The sequence below is a fragment of the Falco naumanni genome, chromosome 6, assembly GCF_017639655.2.
Source record: "Falco naumanni isolate bFalNau1 chromosome 6, bFalNau1.pat, whole genome shotgun sequence".
NCBI classification, from domain to species: Eukaryota; Metazoa; Chordata; class Aves; order Falconiformes; family Falconidae; genus Falco; species Falco naumanni.
This window is the reverse complement of record NC_054059.1, coordinates 45,081,066-45,102,462: the sequence shown is the minus strand read 5'-3', so window position 1 is coordinate 45,102,462 and position 21,397 is coordinate 45,081,066. Positions and strand designations below refer to the sequence as shown.

The 21,397-nt window shown below is 40.0% G+C and overlaps 1 protein-coding gene across 5 annotated transcripts; it reads left to right on the top strand.

The window, feature by feature from the left end:
* The first annotated feature begins 92 nt into the window (after positions 1-92).
* On the top strand, positions 93-19,568 carry KATNA1 (katanin catalytic subunit A1). Of its 5 annotated transcripts, XM_040598832.1 has the most exons (13): positions 132-219; positions 723-853; positions 981-1,044; positions 5,167-5,341; positions 6,048-6,205; positions 8,532-8,715; positions 10,308-10,429; positions 11,719-11,824; positions 12,161-12,319; positions 13,443-13,569; positions 15,113-15,247; positions 15,521-15,647; positions 19,233-19,568. In XM_040598832.1, the coding sequence occupies exons 4-13, from the start codon at positions 5,171-5,173 to the stop codon at positions 19,429-19,431; spliced, it is 1,488 nt and encodes a 495-aa protein (XP_040454766.1). In that variant the 5' UTR covers positions 132-219; positions 723-853; positions 981-1,044; positions 5,167-5,170; the 3' UTR covers positions 19,432-19,568. The 5 variants fall into 5 exon arrangements, with proteins under 5 accessions (XP_040454765.1, XP_040454766.1, XP_040454768.1 ...); XM_040598834.1 differs by lacking the exon at positions 981-1,044; XM_040598833.1 differs by lacking the exon at positions 723-853 and having other exon boundaries at positions 141-219.
* Positions 19,569-21,397: the final 1,829 nt, after the last annotated feature.

The window sequence follows — 21,397 nt, the reverse complement described above, 5'->3', positions numbered from 1 at the left end:
CGTGCCGCCAACTCGGCCGGGCAGCCCTCGGCCCCACCACAGACGCCACCTCCCCGCCGCGCTGGAAGTGACGCAGCGGATTTACCTTCAAACTGCCGGCGGCGGCGGGAGGAGGCGGGCAGGGCCGGGGGAGGGGTCAGCGCCGCCGCAGGAGGAAGGAGCGGAGGGGTCGTGGTTGCGGGGAGCTGTTGCTGCGGTGGGGCTGCGCTCTGGAGAGGAGTAAGTGGCTGGGGGAGACCCGCGGTACCTGCCCCCCCCCCCCCCCCCCCCCCGGCTGCCCGCCCCGCCTCGGTGCCCCCCAGAGCGCCCGGCGGCGGCCGCCGGCTGCCCCTGCTCGGCCTGAGGCGAGGGGCAGCCCCGCGCGGCGCCGGGGACCCGGCGGGGGGGAGGCGTCGGTTCCTCCGGCCCGGGGCCCGCGCACCGCTCTGGAGAGTGGGTGGCTGCCGTGGTGCCACCGTGGTGCCACCGTGCCCATTACACCGAGCTCGGCGGCCTGGTGTCACTGCTGGGGCTCGCGCGTGTGGCGCCCCCGGGGGCATCGCGACGCGGGAGCCGCCCGGTGCGAGGGTCCCCCGGCCAGCCGTGCGGGGCTGCGCCTGAGGCACCGGGGCGCCCGTGCGGACACCCCGCTGCGCTTCTGCTCGGCCCTTCACCCGCCACCTGCTGAGGTTTTTTCCTCAGTGGAGTAAGCTTTTGGCAGTTATGGCGGTTTTCTGCTCCAGAGAGAAGCAGTAGGCACCAGTTGTAGGTATCCCGTCTGCGGCAGGCGCGCCTGCATGTGCTGAGAAACGTGTTGGTTTAACATCGATCATCTGTCATTTTGAAAGAGTGCCATCCCCTGTGGAAACGGGGAGTAAGTAATGTGACTTTTTTAAAAAAGTCTTTTGAAAGGCTTAGCATTGAAAACATAAAATGATCTGCCAACGTGTACCTCTCTCTAATGATTTTTATATTTTTCTTAATTTTTTTTTCATAAATAGCAAGGTACGCTTGTGTTGTTGGTTGCTGGTTATTTTCCTTTTGCTCCCGTTACTGTTAAATACGGTAAGTGGAGGAGAACCAGTTTGTTTAGTATCCAATAAGTCTGGCAACTCTCCTGTTTCCCAAGTAATTAACACAATCGCTTGTTGATACCGAATGTTGCTGGGAGTAGGTGTTGTGAAGAGTATTGAGTTGGAAGGGAGCTCAGAGGTGATGCAGGCCATGTCAACCGTAAAAATTGATTCCTGAAAGCTGTTACTTTGGGTTTTTTCTCTTCTGGCTTGCAAAGAGAACCATCTGAATTTTACATGGTTGCTTTGATGCCAGAGCCTGTATAGCAGGCTGAAATAATGGAAACACGTACACCTGCCAGAATTCAGGCTCTGGCTTAGCCCAGACGTTAAGGTTGTACAAGACTCTTTGGAAGGATTTCCCTTGTATGGCTTGTGCTGTTCTCTCAGTCAGCAGAGTGGCTGGTGGGTCCCCTGTTGTAACTGATAGATCCAACTTCCCACCCAACATCTCCATATCAATCTCTCATTTTTTAAAAGTTATGGGGAATTTCTTTGTGAAATGGGATTGATACTGCATTCAGTTACAGCTTCCCAAATTCTAATGTATGAATGCAAGCAGAAGTTACTTAGAGTTGTTCCTTATAATAATTCCTTAAAGTCATTGTGGAAAACATGATGTATCCCTGATGTTTTCTTGATGACAGTCAGGCTGTTATATTTAAAATTAAATATAAAATTAAGTTCCAAAACCTCACTCTCAAAACTTCTACTTCTACCTTGAACTTTTGTTACGTCTCAACCCCTGCTGCTCTGGGCTGTTCCAACTTCGTAAGTATTTGAGGTGCTTGGAGCAAATGATAAAGTGTATTCTGTTACCAGAGGTGCATTAATTCGATGAGTTTCTATTGTGTTAATTTTAATAAACCATATATACTCACAGCTAGCGTGGAAAGTGAGTATTCTTACTGTGAAGCATGTGTGTTTATACACAGTGTAGAATTAAAATTGCAAGACAAAGTGCTTAGATTATTTTCCTTATATCTTGTTTGCTGTAAACTACAAGCTCATTACTATTTCAGTTGCTGTTGGAACATAGATAACTTCATTGGGCATGATTCATGGAAAGGTCATAGCTGATAAGTGCAGCCTTGCTGCTTTGACATCCTGTTACGTGATAGTACTGGGTATTTGTAAATACTTTGAAACTTATTTTAAGTGGTGCAGGATTAGTTTTGTGGGTTTCTTTTAATTCCTTGAGGTGTGGTTTGACTTAGGGTTTGTGCATAGTCACACCTCTCCCATGTGTCTTACACCCTACTCTGAGCTGCCACAGTCTACTGTGACTTTCTGCTGCAAAGTTTAATCTGGTTTCAGATCTGTACTCAAACTCTATTTTTCCCCCTATCTTGGGACCGCAGCAGCATGTTTAGTTACAGGTGCAGTAAGCCTGTAGACCCACATTAGTGTATCAGCCCTGATACTGCCTGTATTCTAGTGGCAGCAGCAATGGCATGTCCAAACGTAAGCAGAGTCAGCAGCTTTTTCTGCCCCACATGTACACTAGAGCCTTGTATTTGGAAGCCACTTCAAGCTCTTCTGCTCTTATGACTCAACGTGAAGCAACAAATTAAATTGGGTTTCTAGTTTAAACTAAATTCTCTTGCATTTTCAGTACAACTGATGAAACGGGTAGTTTCCTGGGGTTTCATTGGAATGACTACATTCGGTTGTATTGGAGGCATTATAGGCTTAAGTGAACACCTTTTTTTTTCTACCCCCGCCCCCGTATGAAATACTAGGTCATTATTGTCATGTGGGTGTTTCTCCTTTCTGCCCTTCCTTCCGCTGTCTTCTGTCGCTTGAAAATCACATTTACTTTTGTGATGTGCAGTACTGTCATTTTGGTCCCAAGCTTTCGTATTTTCCTAACTTAGCCTTTTGGGGTTTTTTTAATTCTTGCTATTTTCACATTTCCAGATGAAAGCTACTGTTACAAGTTTGCCTCCTCCCCAGTTATTTAAACAGAACTGCTGTTCTGCTTGGATTGCTCTACAGCATTCAGTGTAAAAAAAGTTATCTGACTTCTGTGTTTGAAAGTCTAGTTTGGCTTTAGTAACTTGCTATTACTTGATTTTAAAAATGTTTATTAGCATCTTGCTCAACTTGTGATTTCGGTAGTGTTAGTCATCGGTTTGAATTCTCAGGACAGGCAAACAGGTGTATCTGGTAGGATGAGCAGGAGTGGAAAAGCTTGCTCCTAAATACAGCAGGAAAAACTTCACTAATATCTGTGTGATGATCCATACAGCAGTTGCCAAACATCTTCAGGCTCTTTCTCCTGAGGTAAAAACCAACAAAACTCCCAGGTCAAACTGTGTCTCCAAAGCCTAATTAGCCTGGAATATAGTAGTCTTTGTAGTTGCTAGTGACATTAACTATATCAGCTTGTAGCCGTGATGGCCAGCTCAGCAAGTTTCTGGCCAGAGTGAGATTAGATGGTGTGGCTTCTTATGATGGCAGGTTTCCAGACTCAGCCCCACGGGTCCCTCCGGTTTGGATGGGTGTGGGCTGTCACAGCCCTGTCTTCGGTTCTGCTGCTGCCAGAATTTTTGCTGTTTGGGCTGAAACTTTTCACAGCAGTTATCTGCTTCAAGGGAAGCTGGGGAAGGAAGCAAGAAGATGTTGGCTCAGGAATGGATCAGCTGTGCGTCCGTGCATAAAGCTACTTGGGAAGGGGGCAGAAACGGGAGTGGAAGTCTTAAAATGTGTACAATGGGGAACTAGTATTTTAGCAATAGGTTGTCTGGTGTGTGCAAAGTGTGCCTGCTGAAACCTCTGATAATGCATCCAAACTTGACCCTGACCTGGTCTTGAAATGTGTTCAGTCTTAAATCTGTATTGCGTCGGTGAGTTTAGTACCTCTTACATTCTTTAAATAGTTGATCTGTATCAAGTATGCTTCATCCCAGGGCTTAGCTGTAATTGCATGTCTGCAATTGCTTCTTTCTGGTACTGGGCGCAGGTACCAAATGAGAGCGAGACAATTCTCTTGCAGGCATGCTTATGTAGTTATTTTAATTTTTTCTGTGCTTGGTTCTAGGAAATTAGGAGGAAACTGGGGGTATTCGTGGTTTGCAGGAGGCAGGAAAAGTGGACACAGTGCAGCTGTTTTAGAAAAAAGGGGGGATGGGATGTGTAAGTAATGGATAAGCACATAGGATGACTGCTGTATGGACTGTGGTGACTGTGAAGAGTAAGTACTGCTTCCACTTATTAATGTATTTGTATAAATAATAATTCTGTGCTATTCTAAACTAAAAGTGCAGATTCTGCTAATGCTACAAAGTAGAAGCGGTCATAGTCCATGATGTTTGCTCAAAAAAACTCTACCCGCTGGTGGGGAAAGGTAGCGTGGTTTGAACAATATGTTAAATCAAGTGGGTAGCTACACACTACATGTTTAATTGCAGCCTTTCCTTACCTTTCAGTGATAACTTAGCAGCCCCAACATTCATGAAGAGTTTCTTTTTAAGTGTAAAAATGAAGGTGATAGGAAGGTGCAAGCTGGGCATGGAAGATGGATATTTGTTTCAAAGAAACATTAAATAAAACTGAAGAATTGTAAAATCAAACAAATGGGAAAATAATGTTCTCCATGATGCAAAATCAGGCCCTTAAACTTATGCATGGAATGTTAAGGCAAAAAAAATGAATAAAACTTCATCTGGAAGAAGGGCTTTGGTTTATTGTTTGTTGGGTTTTTTTAAGCCACAGGCCATTATAATATGGACGATGTTGTAGTACCAACAGTAAAATACCAATTTATCTCACAATAGAATAATAGGGAAGGAGAGTACTGGGCCTTGCAACAGTGCATTTAAATCTGCATATCTCATATATGCCTTTCAACAGAATCTTCATTGTGTGAAACAATTCTATGAAGTAATACGTTTATCAGTAAAAACTTCACTATGAAGAGTTTGATTTATAGTAATAGAGAAAAATTATCTTTTGGTATAGATGACATTTATTCTAGGATCTTTTTCTAACCAGTATATTTCCATCTTCTGTATTTTGATATGCCAAATGAGGTAATAAGCATATGAAAATAGTTGGAAGAATTTGTTCTGGTCCTGGGATTATTTTTTTCCTTAATATTTTTTTTTTTCAGCTTCATGTTGAACATGAGCCTTGTTATGATCAGTGAGAATGTAAAGCTGGCCCGTGAATATGCCTTACTTGGAAATTATGACTCTGCGATGGTCTACTATCAGGGAGTTCTTGACCAAATGAATAAATATCTCTACTCTGTCAGAGATACGTATCTGCAACAGAAATGGCAACAGGTAAATAGTACTTTTCTGGGACATTCTGAGGGAAAAACATCAAAGTAGCAAAAATTGTCTTATCTTATGGTAAACAAAAGTATAAAAATACTTACACCATTCCCTGATAAACTGTAGTCCTGTTATATATAGGCTTGTTATTATATAGACTTATTTAAGTCTTTCTGGTTTTTGCTCTGACAATGACGGAACAGGCAGTGGAACACAGCTCTGGGGAGCCAGTCCACTCTCTGGCTGGTCAGCTTCTTGCTGATAAATGCCCCTGTTATGCTGAAGGGTTTTTAGGCTGGTATCATTTTGAATAATCTTATTTCCCTCTCATTGTTTTCGGAGTGTGATGTAGATCCTTAATAGAAACAGTATTGTGGCTACCATGTTAATTTATCCTTAACACAAACCATCTTTTTTTTTATTGACATTCAGTCTCTTAGGTTGCACTCTTTTCTGTCATACTTGTTTAATATGCAAAATTTGTCAAATCCTCTTTGGTGTTAAATCCAAAATCTATTTGTTTATTCTCTAAGTGGGATGAGGAAGGCAGAAAAACCTTCTTAATATCTGACGTGCATTATTCTTGTCTATTGAAGTAGAGTCGGGTAGCTTGTGAGACCTTGTGGAATCCATTTGGGCATTACATGGGCTTGAACAGAGGACTATTACAAACTTGCTTGCAATGTGCTTAATCTACTTTATTTTTTTTAATCAGGTTTGGCAGGAGATAAGTGTGGAAGCTAAGCATGTGAAAGACATAATGAAAACACTAGAGAGTTTTAAACTAGACAGCACTCCGTTGAAAGCTTCACAACAAGAATTACCAGCTCATGATGCAGAAGTCTGGTCTTTGCCAGTACCTGCTGAGCGTAGGTAAGAGGGAACCTGAAGACTTAAAATGAACGTTTATCAGGGCAAAGTGTGCTTTGACTTCGGCCTGTTATTGTGTAATTTTTGTTCTAGAAGTGAGATGTGTAACACATAACACCAGCAGCTTGCCTCCATTTGTAGTGAAGGAGATGCCATTTTGAGGCAACCTACTTCAGAACATTTTGGGGCTTTAATCTTAATGTAGGCTTGACTAATGTAAAGCTACTTTTTTTCCTTTTTTTCTTTTTTTTTCTTTTCTTTTCCCTGACTTAAGATGAGCTAGTTATTCTGTGGAAGCTCATCTCTATTCCTGAATTGATCTCATCAATTTTAAAATGATTCTGCATGTAGCTGATAGAAAAAGAATGAAGATGTATTAGCAGGGTAACAGTAAAATCCAGAAGTGTTCAAGCTCAGTTTCCTTTCTGTAGCAGGGGGTTCCCTGATCATCTTGGTGAACTGGTCAGTTAGGCTAGCATAAACTCGAGGGAAGGGTTGGGAACAAGCAGCCGCAGGCCAGCCTCCTTATTTTAGATGTCATTTTGAATTATGCTGGGTTAGTGTCTGTGAAACCAAGGCCTTGCAGTGTAGCTGCTGCTGAAAGGATAGTCCTCCCCGCCACAGTTGTCTTACTTTTTTTTCATTTTTGTCTTTGTCAGTGTTAATTAGCTGGTTTGGGATGCTAAACCGGCAAAAAAGAGCTTTTGTGGGGCTAGTATTTCTTTTGTTTGGCCTCTGGTTTTTTTGGCTTTTGATGTTTTTCTTGTTTTCCTGAGCTTAGCTCCTTGAACTGGTTAATGGAAAAGTTTTAACACATGCCAGTGGTGCATGAAGGAAGGAACAGTAGTGCATGCAAAGCAGACGTGGAAATGTGCAATTTTGACAGAAAGTGACTATTAGATCAGCATAGCTGTACTGTCAGACTGTTCTTTGAGGCTTTGAACTTACAGCACAGACAAGTTCAGTCTTTGCGGCTACATTTTTACTTTTTTTTTTTAAATGTATTTATTTTAAGCCTGCCTTCTGAAGGAAATGGGTCTTATGTGATCACACTGCTTCTGTTTAATCTCATGTAATAACTTTGGAACACTGCTAGCCAATTTCATTCAAACCTTCTGGAAGAATAGTCTGGGAGGTAGAACTTTCCTAATGTTTTGAAGCTTTCTAGTGAAGAGATACACAAAGTCATCTTTCTAAGAAAGGAAGTACTTCAGAGAACTGGTCTTGTTCCATTTATCTTACCAGCTGGTAAAGTGTTGAGTTATGGTAGCAAGAAGAAGCCACAGTGAAAACTTGGGCCATGTTGTGTTGGAGTAACCACAGTAAATTCCTATACAGAGATAGCAGAGCTCACAAATTTAGGTGGAAATTAGATGTGTAATTGCATTATTGCTTTATCTTGAGCTCTGGAGTGGAATTCAGAGGTGGCTAGCTGTTCATAAATAAAAGTATAGGTTGGTAGGTGCTCCATTTGGAGAGTGAAAATACGTTCACCATATGATCTTATCATTAGCATACTCATGTTGCCTAATATACATTTCACTCTGAAGAGATATGTTCTGACAAACTTGCTGCTGTGAATAAATTAAAGAGAAGTTATGGGCAGGTACTGGATTCTGATATATCTTGAATGATATGTCAAAACACATCTCCTCATTCAAGTAAATTCTCTCCAAATCGGAGTCTCCTGTTTTCTGTTCTTTAGAAACATCCCTGAACATAAACTTGACTGATAGCTTATTGATGCTGGAATTTTATGCAGGCCCATGGAAAAAGTCTACCTGTGAGAGTAATGGATTTATATGGTGAAGAAACTGAATTTTAAAAAAGAAATCCATAGTGCTAATCATGATACTGGGTTTATTCATATGTGTTTCTAAAAGTACTCTAGTTTCAAACAGCTGGAGGGCTCACATACACATTTTCTTTCCCAAGAAGCAAAATTAAAAGGAAGTGAAGATAAAACTGTCGTTCCCCAGAAACCTTTAAGTTTCTTTGGGTAGGAGGGTGAGGACTGTTGTGATAAGGAGAAAATATATGGGGAATTTTTTTGTTTTGTTTACTTTTTGCTAAGCTCTGTAATACTAGAATTACTTTTATTTATGAAATATACAAAGCATGGAGTTTGTTTTAAGCAAATGAGCCCTGAGCTTGTGGCAAAAAGAAACTGTTTTTTTAGTGACTATCTAAAAATGTCTGTCTTGTTTCTGACATACAGATTTTTATCATGAGCAAAATGGCTTTTCAGTTTGTAACCACTTGATTTGGTTATGTAGTGCTCACCAGTGACTTTACACTGAGGCTTTTTGCATATGTTACAACTAATTAGACCTTCGCCAGGACCCAGAAAACGTCAATCTGCTCAGTGCAGTGATTGCAGAGGTCACAATAATCGTGTAAGTGCAGCTGTCAGAGGCCCTCACCGTCCATCCTCTCGAAATCCCAATGATAAAGGGAAAGCGGTCCGCAGCCGGGAAAAAAAGGATCAGCAAAATAAAGGAAGAGAGGAAAAGGTAAGCTTGCAAATAACTTTGTGAACTCAGTCTTGCTTTCTTAGTATTGAGTGTACTATAGAATTGGATGACTATAAAATGTTTCTTGTGTTCAAGTCAGCATGCTGATTTGAATCTCACCTTGTAAGGTATCTTTATTTTATGGACAGTCATGGTTATGGATTAATAAAAAACCCCAACAAATTCTTATTTGGAGGAAGTGATCTGGTAAATCTGGGCTTGTTTACTGCAACCTGAAGATAGTTTTTTAAAATTATACCACTGAATTACTGAAACTGAGCCTGATGGAGCTCATTCAAGATGGGATGTCATTGTGGGTTCTTTAATTGCTTTCGTATATTCTGGACAGAGGTTGAATCAAGTGTTCCAAAGCACTTCAAGATTTATTTAGGAGACCTGTCTTTTTGGTTTGTTTGGGGGTTTTTTTGGGTTTTGGTTGTTTGGTTTTTTTTGAGATCTGGTATTAGCTCCAGGCTCTTTACAGTTTAATACAAAAAACCAATGTACTTCATGAGAGAGAATGATCTATGATCTCTTCTTTGCAATCAGTGTGCTTTAATTTTCGCTTGTGCTCTGGTATCCATAAATTTAGCTGATGACCAGAGTAAAAGATCATACTGAAGACACTAAATTCATAGTTTTCCAGACTCTGAATAAATCAAATGTCCATGTAACAGTTTGTTAGCTTCAGCAACTTCATGTTGTGGCAAGGTGTCATGGCCTATGGAAACAGTATAAACTACAAGGGTGGAATTGTTAAGCTATGTAAGCTGCTACTTCTGTTAGGAGCTGTATTACACTGTCTTTGATAATCCTCTCTCACTAAGAATATACACACACAGAGACAGGATAGGTCTTTTTTTCTTTTTTACAGTTGTTCAGTCATCACCAGTGCTTGCTGTTAAGTGTATAAAAAAAATGGGGTATGTCTAGTGCATTTTATTTCCTTTCAGTTGCATGGTCTCTGCTGTTTGAGCCCTTTGAACTGTGTAGCTTCTTTGCTTCAGCTCTACTGCAGAGCTGCTTCTCTGCTGTTCTTGTCCATGCTTCAGTATCAGTTAATTAGCTCTTTTACCTCTGTGGTCTTCCTGCAGATCATCTTTGGTCATCCTACATGTGGAAGTCCTGCTTAATTATTTTTTACGTGTGTCCCCCATATATATGACATATTGATGACACTCACAGGGTTTGAGATACTCTAGCTCAGTGTGACACTTTCTGATCCAGTCTCACGTATAATTCCCCCTACCCAGCTGCTGCCTCAGATAGTTTTCGATTTCTCCAGGAGAAGAGGCAAACACTGGTATACTGTGATAGGCGTGTGCTGTTTTAGTTACGTACTAAAGCAAAGAAACTGCCTCAGTTTAATATGCTGGCTTTGGTGAGAAGGAAATAGGACCAGGGCATTAGAGAAAGTCTGGGTGAACCACATAGATCCTGCAGTGCAGCAGTCATGTGGATGCTCCCTAATTTTCATGCTGGTTTATGCTGCTGCCTTCTAGAAATAAGATGCTATTGTGGACTTGTTATAAAAATCCATTAGTAGCATAGCCACTGTTAGGTATTTACATTGTTATATCCTTTATATGTAGAACAAATCCACATCTGAGATTTCAGAGTCTGAACCAAAGAAATTTGATAGTGCCGGATATGATAAAGATTTAGTGGAAGCTTTGGAAAGAGATATCATTTCTCAGAATCCCAACATTCGATGGTAAGTTTGGATATTGCTGACAGTTTTTCTGAGTTGTTTCTTTTTCCTCTTACACAATATGACAAGAATGAAGTATTTTAGCATATGCTTACATATAAAAAGTTACCTACGCGTTTTCTTTACTCATTAAATAGGCAACTAAACTTGTGTAGCTGAATATTTTTACAACTTTTTTTTCCACCCATAGATTCACAGAATAGTTTGGATTGGAAGGGACCTTTAAAGATCAGCTAGTCCAACCCCCTGTCCAACCAGACCACACGAAGCTTCTCAAACTTTTCGAAGAGTCCTGAAATAAATTTTTAAGATAATTTTTTGCAATGTATAGGAGTCTAGTGTCTGCCAGTGCCTCTTCATTTAAAAACCTGCCTTGCTTCCCAGGGGCATACCAAGGTAGAATACCAATTAACAAAGAAGTTATGTCAATATAGGAGTATGTCAATATAGGAGACCTTTGAAATCTTGCTGGATGTGATGTGACCGCAGTATAAAATATAACCATGTGCCAGTACCTTTACACAAATGTGTTAAATATTAAACCTTATACAAAGCTTGTTTTGTGTTCCAAATGTTTCCAAGCTTAGGTGGTTTTCTGAGGATTAAATGAGAAAAAATCTTCTGGCAAATGAAGTAGGCTTTAAAAAAACCCTGAACAATCCCAGAAACAATTTTGCATGCGTGCAACTGTCATGTATTTCAGTTTAATATGTAAATGTTTCAGTTTTTATATTGAATCTTAAATTGCACCTTCAGATTTGAAACTAATTCTCCATCTAGCTATGTTTTGAAACCAAAATACTGGTTGGGTACATTCTGGTAAGTGGAATGCCCTGAGACCAGCCTATAAGGTATCTTAAGAGTTAATACATCTGTAGCTCTGGAAAAGAATTCTAAAAATTCTTTTTGATTCAGCTACATTTACTACTCTGCAGTAAACTGTTCTTGTAACAATGAAAACAGCCAGCCTCTCTGCAAACGAGGGCAGCAGCATCTGTAACTAGCATAAGTTTAACCAGCTTGCCTTACACTGCTTATTCTTTCTGTGAATAAAGCAACAATGCTCTAGTGAAATAGTTAATGTGTCTCTTTGCTTTTGCATCCAGCTGGAGTCTACTAGCCACGTCAGCTGTAGTTGTTGTAGGCTTTTGCTAGTAGAATGTAAATAAATCCAGCTCATTTTCCTGAATTATGGAAGAGCTGTTACATTACAATAAGTTTTAATTGCATATTGTTTTGAGCTGTGGACTGATTCTTTTGCAGCCTGTCTGAATCTTTCTCTTTCTTGTCAGGGATGACATTGCTGATTTAGTAGAAGCCAAAAAGCTGCTTAAGGAAGCTGTAGTTTTACCGATGTGGATGCCAGAGTTTTTTAAGGGAATTAGAAGACCATGGAAGGTATGAAAAAATCTGATCCTGTGATCATAAGTAGGATTCTGAGATTGGATCTTGGCGGAACAAGACATTTCAGGTGTTTTACAGTTTATATAAATTCTTTCCACTTTTGAGTAACAAAATTTGTGGTCAATAGTACTAACAAAAATGTCAGCCAGATAAATACACTGTCTTCAGCTATATGTTGTAAGTAAGCAATAGTAATTAATTACTTACCTTTGAATAACTTTTCAAGGGAAAGTTTACATCTGGTATTTTGATATTACACTATTAAACAAACTTTCAAATTGCCAGTGTTCTGATTCTTTTCCTAAAAGTGGGGTTTTTTCATTTTAATAGGGTGTGCTGATGGTTGGTCCTCCTGGTACTGGAAAGACCCTCCTGGCAAAAGCTGTCGCCACTGAATGCAAGACTACTTTTTTCAATGTTTCTTCTTCCACACTTACCTCAAAATACAGAGGAGAATCTGAGAAACTTGTTCGTCTGCTGTTTGAAATGGTGATTAAAGTTTCTGAACATAAATAGTGAGATAATGAAGTAGAAATTACTTCTGGAATAGTGAAAGCTTGCCAAGGTGTGGAACTCAGAGCATACATAAGCAGCTCTCCAAGTTTCAAACACTTTAGGACCTCTGATTTGGCCACGTACATTGAAGAGATTATTCTAAACAGCTTTATAAAAACTGAAAAATGAGGTCATCTTTATTTTCTTGTTAGCTTGTTACATTAGAGGTAGCTCACGATAAGCTGATGAGTTTTGTAGAACATGAATGTAAAACTGGAGATGAAATGTAATTGCTTTCTGGGTGAGAACTCGACTTCGGCTGTGTGTGTTTTGTTGTTGTGGGTGGTTTCTTGTTTGTGCTTAAAAGAAGTGGACTTCCAAACTGTGGCTGGCTTCAGAGCACGTAACACTTGAAATTGGCTGAGAATAGGTAGTCTCTTCTCACGGGTTACCGGGTTTGCCTGCAGCGTGCGCCGGGGTGCCCGGTACGGAAGGGGGCAGCAGAGCTGCAATTGCAGTGGTCAGAGGAGCGTGAAAAGAAAAGATCTTCTACAACATAGGTTGATAGGCATGATATCAACTCGCTTGATATGATCAATCAAAAATGCATATACACAATGGACAGCATCTCAGCTGCTGTAGGGGAATAGCTTTTATTATTGCCGATCATTGTCTTTGACCCCTTGTTTTCAGAAAGGTTAAGGAAGGTTATTTTGCAGTTGACCTGTTCTTGGACAGGTTCCATATCATGGTGTCCTAGTTTAATGTTCGTCCTAGCTTTAACTGAGTTCTTATTCAAGCATTCTGTGATGACTCTCACAGTTATAAATATTATTCCTAATGTGTAAAACTGCCTTTAGCTTATTAAACATTTGTTTATAGCCCTAACAACTATAGCGCTTTCCCAAAAACTGTTCTGCTCAAATGCTATCAATGAATGCACAGCTGGTTTATAGTTGTGTACAATGGTTATAGGAAGGGAAGACTGGATAGTTTGATACTTAAGAGCTGATTCACTCTGGGGTTAAACGTGTCATTAGTCAGTTCTGAATATGCTATTTGTTAAATGTAAGTAGACTGCCATTTCAGTTTCTGTTTTATCTTTTGCTTTCTTTAGGCTCGATTTTATGCCCCGACAACTATATTTATTGATGAGATTGACTCTATCTGTAGTCGCAGGGGAACTTCAGAGGAGCATGAAGCTAGCAGACGTGTGAAGGCAGAGCTGCTAGTTCAAATGGATGGTAAATAACTTGATCGCTGGGAAGTGCTGGACTGGAGGAAATTTGAGGGGGGAAAAAAAAAAAAAAAAGAGTAAATCAAAACCTCATTCTTCAGAAGCAATTCCTTTGAAAGCCTTACATACAATAGGGTAAAAAGATAGAAGTGCACTACTATTCCAACTGTCAGTGTGGAAGGAAAAAAAGATACCAATTATTTAACAATCTTCTAGCACGTGAGCAATGATCTTATATTACTTACTCAGAATAATGAAGACTCAGTGGAAAACACAGTATTTCAAAACTGCAAAAGGAAGAAAGTACTGATTGCTCCTCTCAAGTCTTTACCTAGCATATCACTCACTTCTCCAAGTAAAAAGTGTTTCAAAAGAACTGTCACCTGCTCCAATTTAAACTTCAAAGGCAATTGTAACACTTAACTTCTTCGGGTTCTCTTTTTTTTTTTCCCCCTAAAGATAAAAATAAAAAATGAAGGCAATTTTTTATAGATGTGGCTGTGAGAGTTTTCTTTTTAAAATACTGAGTTCATTACAGCTATTTGGTTAATATTTCACAACAAAGTTTAAAAGTAGGTAACACACTGCAAAGTTGCCGTATAGAGGCATCCTTTTTATGCTCTGGTGAGCAGAGAGGAGGAGAGGAGCACCTGAAAAGTGCTTATCTATGGAGTAATTTGTAGTAGAGTTCCATGAGTCAGAAGATTTATATATTTATTTCTGCTTCTCTGGTGTTGATACCCTTTTATGTTTGTCTTTAAATAGCTGCGGAGCTGTAATGCTGCTCTCATAACTCTAGTATGTGCATAAGCTGATTTTATTAGTAATACTGTTCGAGGTCCTTCTACTTGAGCATTCATAAATGGTGTTTTATATGCACATTTTCAGGCAGACTAGGTACAGCGACTATTCCATAGCCCAATCCTATGATGGTAAGCAAAAAAAGTAAATGCAGAGAGTAGCAGGTTTAATGAAATTAACTTCCTCACATAGCAGCAGTTTCACAGTACTTTAGAGATGGAGGTGTTCTCGTTGCTTCTGAGAAGCTGTGATTCAGTCCACCAAATTTAAACGTTCAAATTCAGCAGTTTGTAAGAAGCCACCTGCATATGTGAAACATTTGACCTGAATTCAGAAGTGAAGAAATGCTGCTTTTGTGTGGCTGTTAGTGAATACTGTTGGGGGGGGGGGGGGGGGCCAGTATTTTTTTTGGTGTGGTGATGGTTTGGGGGTGTTATTTTGGTTTTCCTCACACGCTCTTGCAGAACATTGATGTGAAAATTCACACACTGTAATGGCAGAAATACAAACAACTCTGCTGTAAATCCATTCCAGCTGTGATAGAGGGGAACTTCCTGATCTGAATTAAGTTAAGTCTCCATTTTCGCTTGCAGGCTATCATATAGATGAAAAGCTGACTGCACTTGGACTCACTGAATTGCAGTAGTAAACAGCTCCTTTAATACTCCAGAATTGTGGATATTGTTCTCTCTATACATGAAATGTCACAAAACATATGTGTATTTTACTCCCTCTTTTATCCAATGCAGGTGTTGGAGGGGCTACTGAAAATGATGATCCTTCCAAGATGGTCATGGTACTTGCTGCTACTAATTTTCCTTGGGATATCGATGAAGCCCTAAGACGGAGACTAGAAAAAAGAATTTACATTCCTTTACCATCAGGTATGAAGACTTGGGGAGAGGAGAGGCTGAAAAGACTAAAATCTAAACTTATCAATATTCCTTTAGTTCTGATCACCTGGTTGAAAAATCTAATAGATACGTGTATACTATTTAATTTATGAATTCAAGGCCATGTTAAATCTAAACATTGAACATTTACCCTTGTAGCAAGTATAGTCTTTTTTCTCATTCTTCTCTCTTATTCTTCTTCAATTCGTTATTTATCTTCTGAAAGAAAATTGTATAGACTCAATTTTTTTGTGCTTGGATTAGCAAAAGGTAGAGAGGAACTCCTGAGAATAAATCTGCGAGAACTGGAACTGGCTGATGACGTTGACCTTGCAAATATAGCTGAGAAAATGGAGGGTTATTCCGGTGCAGACATTACCAACGTGTGCAGGTATGTTCACTTTGCATCATTTGTGTTACTACTGCTAAAAACTCTGAGAAAACTGTTTGTAAAGTAACTTAATTTACATGATTAAAGTTGTTGGATAAAACCAGACTGTAATTTGTCTTTTATGTATGGCTAAAAGGTGAAAAGCTGCATTAATATTTGCCTAGATTTCCATTTGATATTTTCCTGTAATAATGGTGAAGAGCAGTTGCAACATAGCAATCTAAACAAGCTGTGGTTTAGGTAAAATTCCATGTTCCTTCATATACACCAAATTCCTTGCGTGAGGAATATCCACAGGATGGTAGACTTTAACTTGCAGAGTTGCAGTCGTACCACTGAGGTTATACTACCTAAGCAGAACAGCTGTGTGTAAGAGACGATAGTGGCAGAGGCCAGAAAAACTAAAGTAAAAATGTGGAGTGGTCTTCCTTCACAACACAGAGAAGGTATACCATATTGTGTGATAGTACAAGAGCTGCGTACTCAGCACATTGGCTTTACTGTGAGTCCAACTTCAGTTTTCTTCTACCTTCTCCATCTCCCATTTTCCTCAGTATTGTTTGCATAGTCATTTGTGGGCCTGTTCTGTAATCTAGATTCCTGAAATAATTGGCTAAAAATACCTGCTAACCTTTCCCCCCATCTTTTCTTTAAAAAATTGAAAAGGGAAGGAAAGGACTGACCTTTTAAGAGACTAATATTGGTGATCTGGTTTACATCTGAAGCTTTGCACTGGCATAGTAGTTGCAGCAGTGGCAAACTATGGAATCAGCAGTAAGGGACAAAGAACCAAAGCTTCTTAAGACGCGGTCATCATCTAATAAGCACCTGTGTATACTGTGCTTTCAGGCTTTGGTAGCGCAGAAGCGTGGCAGCGCAAGGCTTGGGCTCCTAGTTGTGCCCATGCAAGTGTTGTGGGGGCTGTACTTTGAACAGGATAAGAGAACTGTTCTGGATTAAAAACACCTCCTCGGTACTTCTCTCAAACACAGATCCATTTCCTGCCTCGATTCCTAATACAGCTTTGCAAACATTTGTCCGCACAGCTGAGAGGACAATGTGCAGTGCTGCAGGGATCAATACGAGTAGCCTGTACACAAAACTGCCACTAAAGGGGTCGCTTAAGGCTGAACTAAGAGTTTGGAGCCTCAGTGCTGTTTCCTGAACAAACCTTACACGGTGTCTGGGAAAAGAATGGTATGTTAGTTGCTCTGAATCAGTGTTGTGCAGATTTGTTTCATCTGTAGGTCTGTGAGATGAGTTTGTGGTGGTTTTTTGCTCTGTCTTGATGTTGGTTGTGCTGCGAAAGGAGTTTGTGCTAATGGGTTCATGTTACATGAAAGAGAGTTTATTTGGCCGGCTGCTTTGTGAGTTTCAGCTGCAGTTTGTCTCCACTGGTCTGTTCAGTGTTTGTCACTTGTCATTCATTTTACACTGGATACCAGTGCGCTTGTTTTAAAAGTCAGAATGCTTGTAATGTTTTTCAGTTGCTTGCTTATAGAGAGATGCACACACACTCTGTTGGGTTTTATTTTTTTAATCGAGGTCCATTCGTACAAATACTATTAAAAAAAAACACGCAAAAGCAAGCAATCAAACAAACAAAACCCACAAAGAAACACCGGAGTCTTTAATTTGTGGCAGTCTCCTTATTGAAGACAGAGGTAGCAGCAACCAGAAATCCAGACAAACTGTGGTTTGGATGCGCATGATTTGAAATTAGTAAGAAAGTACTCATGCTAGCCTGTGTATTTCCACTTCGTTAATGGTGTCAGGAAAACCAGATCGTAGATATGATTGTTTCATTTACATTGAGACAAAAAACCATGACTGATTTAAAAATGCTTTGTATGGTTCAGGCTCACAGTACATAAACATAGTAAAATTCAAACTTGTAGACTGTAACAGTGCTTGCTAGCGACACAAGCAAAACTTAAGAAAAAGCGAACCAAGAACTTTGGTTTGCTCAAATTATTCTCCTATCTTAAAGAATTTGATGTGAAATCCAAAGTTGCTGAACAAGAGTGAAAACCAGTCAGAGGTAACAATACAGTTCCTTACAGGCAGCATATAACCATGGAAAGTGAAGGTAAAACTTGATTTTTAAAAGACATTCCAGGAAATCTAATATGCAATTTAGATGCATTTTATATGTGAGTATAAACTGAATCATTGTTTTGAGTGGGCTGTGAAGGTTGAAAGGCCTTTGGAACAGAACTGAGCCCTGCTGTGTGTTCCAGTGGGTGGCTTCTTATTTTTTGAATATAGCTTTGGTGCTTCTCCAGGCACTGAGAGTGCATTTGAGAAAGCACAGAGAGCTGGTGTTGGAATGACTGTCAGTAACATGACTTTACAGAAGAAAGTGGTGGCAGCTGCGCTTGAATATTGTGGGTGTGCTGTGGTATGGTGGGTTTCGTTGGTTGGTTGGTGTTTTTTGTAAACTGCTGTCTGGAGGCAAATTAGATGCATGGGATGGCCGTCCACCCCACTGTGTAACACTGGCTTTTTGTTCACAAATGATGATATGACGGTAAAGCATGGTGATATTTGACTAAGATGGAGTTCAGCAAGGCAACTTTTTCAGGTTGTGCTGAAATTCTAGTTACCATATTATGCGTTCTAATTGCTAACAATTATTTTTTACTGTTTTTTACTATATTTACAATAGTAAATTCATGAAGTCTGTAAGTTATGGTTTCCTTTAGGGGCAGGGGGTGGCATTGGAACAGAATATGCTGAAACCATCTTTCTAAATCCTCCTAGAAGGCAATGTAGAAGTTTTTCTCCCTTTGGATTCTTACCTGCTAATATGTTGTTATACAGTGTTGTGATCCATCTTTTTTACTGCTAGACAAAATAGGTAGCATTTTCTTACCTTTATAAGCTATATAACAATGAATTAGCAGGAGCCTCAGTCTCTCCGTGTTACCTGTTTTATCACCTCACCAGCTCATCACCTGCTGCTACTGATACTACTGTTGGCAATCCAAATGCATTCAAACTTAATGCAGGAAGAAAATGACACATTTGTAAAGACACTTAATGCTTATTGAGGCCAGAAGTTTGAAGAGCTACAGGCTGAACGGATTCTGTACTTTTAACAGTTAATGGTGAATGTACAGGTTGGAGGTAGATGCTGTTGACCTCTCTGTCTTTGAAGCGGGATTTCTGTTTGGACCAGGAAATGTTCCAGCCTTTCCTCCTACGTGCAGGAGAACCAGAACCATTACTTGTTCCCATTAAAAATTCCATACATGTTCCCATTAAAAATTCTGTAAATGCAGCTGCATCACAGGCATGCAGTGGCATTAGAGGAACTAGTCAGTCCACCTCTTTCACCTAGCTTGTGAATAGTAGTTGTTCAGGGATCCAGTGAGAATAAATCCATGTTTGAAAAATATGGATGGCATGGTATTGTAGGTTGTACAAGCACTTGGAGATCTTCCTGTAAAAGCTTGCATTCAAAAAGATACAATAATGAATTGTAACAGCTTAACTGGAATGGTATGTTGAGCCTTTCAATCAACTGAACTTGCCATTCTGTATTGAGTAACTTTTTTTTTTTTTTTTTTGCATCCTTAATAGAGATGCATCGTTGATGGCTATGAGAAGGCGTATTGAAGGGTTGACACCAGAAGAAATAAGAAATCTTTCCCGAGATGAAATGCACATGCCAACAACTATGGAAGACTTTGAAATAGCTTTGAAGAAAGTTTCTAAATCGGTATCTGCTGCGGACATTGAGAAATACGAGAAATGGATAGTTGAATTTGGATCATGCTGAGTTGTCTTATCTTGAAGAAGCCACCTTTATGTCTTAAGCTTAGAAGTAATAAGTAGTGTGTCAGCGCACTGCGCGCTCTTTTTAACTTTTGTAATTTAAGAGCAACAGATGTCTAAATAAATTTTTTTTAAAATGCAGATTCTGTCTAGCTGTCTTTGAACTAGCTCAAAAGTTACTTATTTTTCTCAAATGCAAAAGATACTGATGGGATCTGCTTTGATCCTCACAATTTTAAAATTACTTAAATTGAACTCCTGCATCAGAGGGTTTACTCTTGGAAAAATAGCTATTATACTAAAAGCCCAGTGTAGCCCTGCTAAATGAGTAAGGGATGCTGAGAACTAGAAATGGGGTGAACAAGATGCAGGTATATAGATGGTTTTGCTAGCTGATCATAGAGAACTCTACCCTTAAACTCTTTCTTAGGTATTAATAAAGAACCTACTCAAAGGTTGAGGTTTAGAACAGCAACCCTTGCATTACGAACAGTCAAATCAATTCTACTGAAGTTTAAGCAAGGTGTAGGATCATCACTGGTTTACAGTATCCATTAAGTAACATTAAAATACAATCAGCCAGAGTAACTCTGTGCAGCCAGCAGTGATGCACTGTCACATGTATAGTCTCCTTGTAAGTCTGAGGGAAAACAAAAGCTTTCTGGCATTAATTCCAAAGTACGTTTTTCTTCCTTGACTGTACGGAACTGTAAGCTTCAGAACTCTTGACTGGCAGGTTGGGTCCCAGTTTACACCAGTAAGTGTAAGGCTGGTATTTATTCTGGTGAGGCAGTGCGTGTTTGTGCTCAGTTGGTTTCTGCTCATAACCCTGACCTTACAATTGATGTAAAATCTAAATTCTCTTTTTGTATTATTTGACAAGTGGAATGTAGAAGCAGCTCTGTGAGGGTGGTTCTACAGTGACCATTTAGGTCATAATTTTAGATTTTGCTCAACAGTGGTCATTGTAACTAAAAATACCTGTAACTTCCATCCATCCATTTTTTTGGAAACACTTCCTGCTAGTTCACCTTGGAGCAGCTGGCTGTAGTTCTGCTTACAGCTAAACTTCATGCTTTTTCATGAATCAAATATGTCTATAGACTTGTTTCAGCTGGCAGAAACGTGCTGTATGACACTGGCTTGGAGTTCTTGCTCATGTATCTCTTTCAGATGCTGCCAGGCAGGTGGGAAGGACAAATGACAATGAAAAGTTGCAGTCCGGGTAGAAGGCAAATGTATCCCAAGTTGTGTAAATGCCATTATCGTGACCATCTTGTTTATGTACTTAAAATTCACCACAGTGTCACTGAGTCACTGAGTGACAGCTGAACATGCTGAAAAGGAACTTGAGCAGTGGCTGTGGTGAGACGCTCCGGCAAGGCACCGAGATGCAGGTACTGCTGAGGGCTCCCGATTCCCTGGCTGGACCTGGCATGATGAACCCAGCAATGAAGAAGATCAAGCGAGTATACGGGTATGTGCATTTAGAGACTTCCATCTCCAAAATGAAAAACAAATGTACCGCTTTGCTTTCAAAAGGTCGGCTGTATATGTCAGTTAAGAAAAAGATGCAGTGTTTTGAAGAGCTTGGGTTTTGTTGTACTTACCTGTTTGTATGTTAGGATGGATGTGTAGTTGTCAGCTGTGTTGCAGGAAGAGATGTCTTCTCATAAATCAATTCCTTGCAAGCAAACCAAAATACTTGTTCTGTTACTTGAGTAAGAAGGGAAAGTAGGCAAGCTTTAGTCCTTGGAAGCAGTCCAGTAGGGGGCCACTTAAGCCTGATGGATTTTTGAGAATTTCTGAATTAAACCTCATTTTAAAAGCAGTAGTTTAGTTCTTCAGCTCAGCCAGCCCTGGTCACTCGAAATGAGCACCTGTGTAATACATGGAAATGGGGTGGGTGGGAAGCAGTAGATGCTGAATTCATAGCTCAGAGGTTCATTTGTTTTGGAATGCAGAACGTG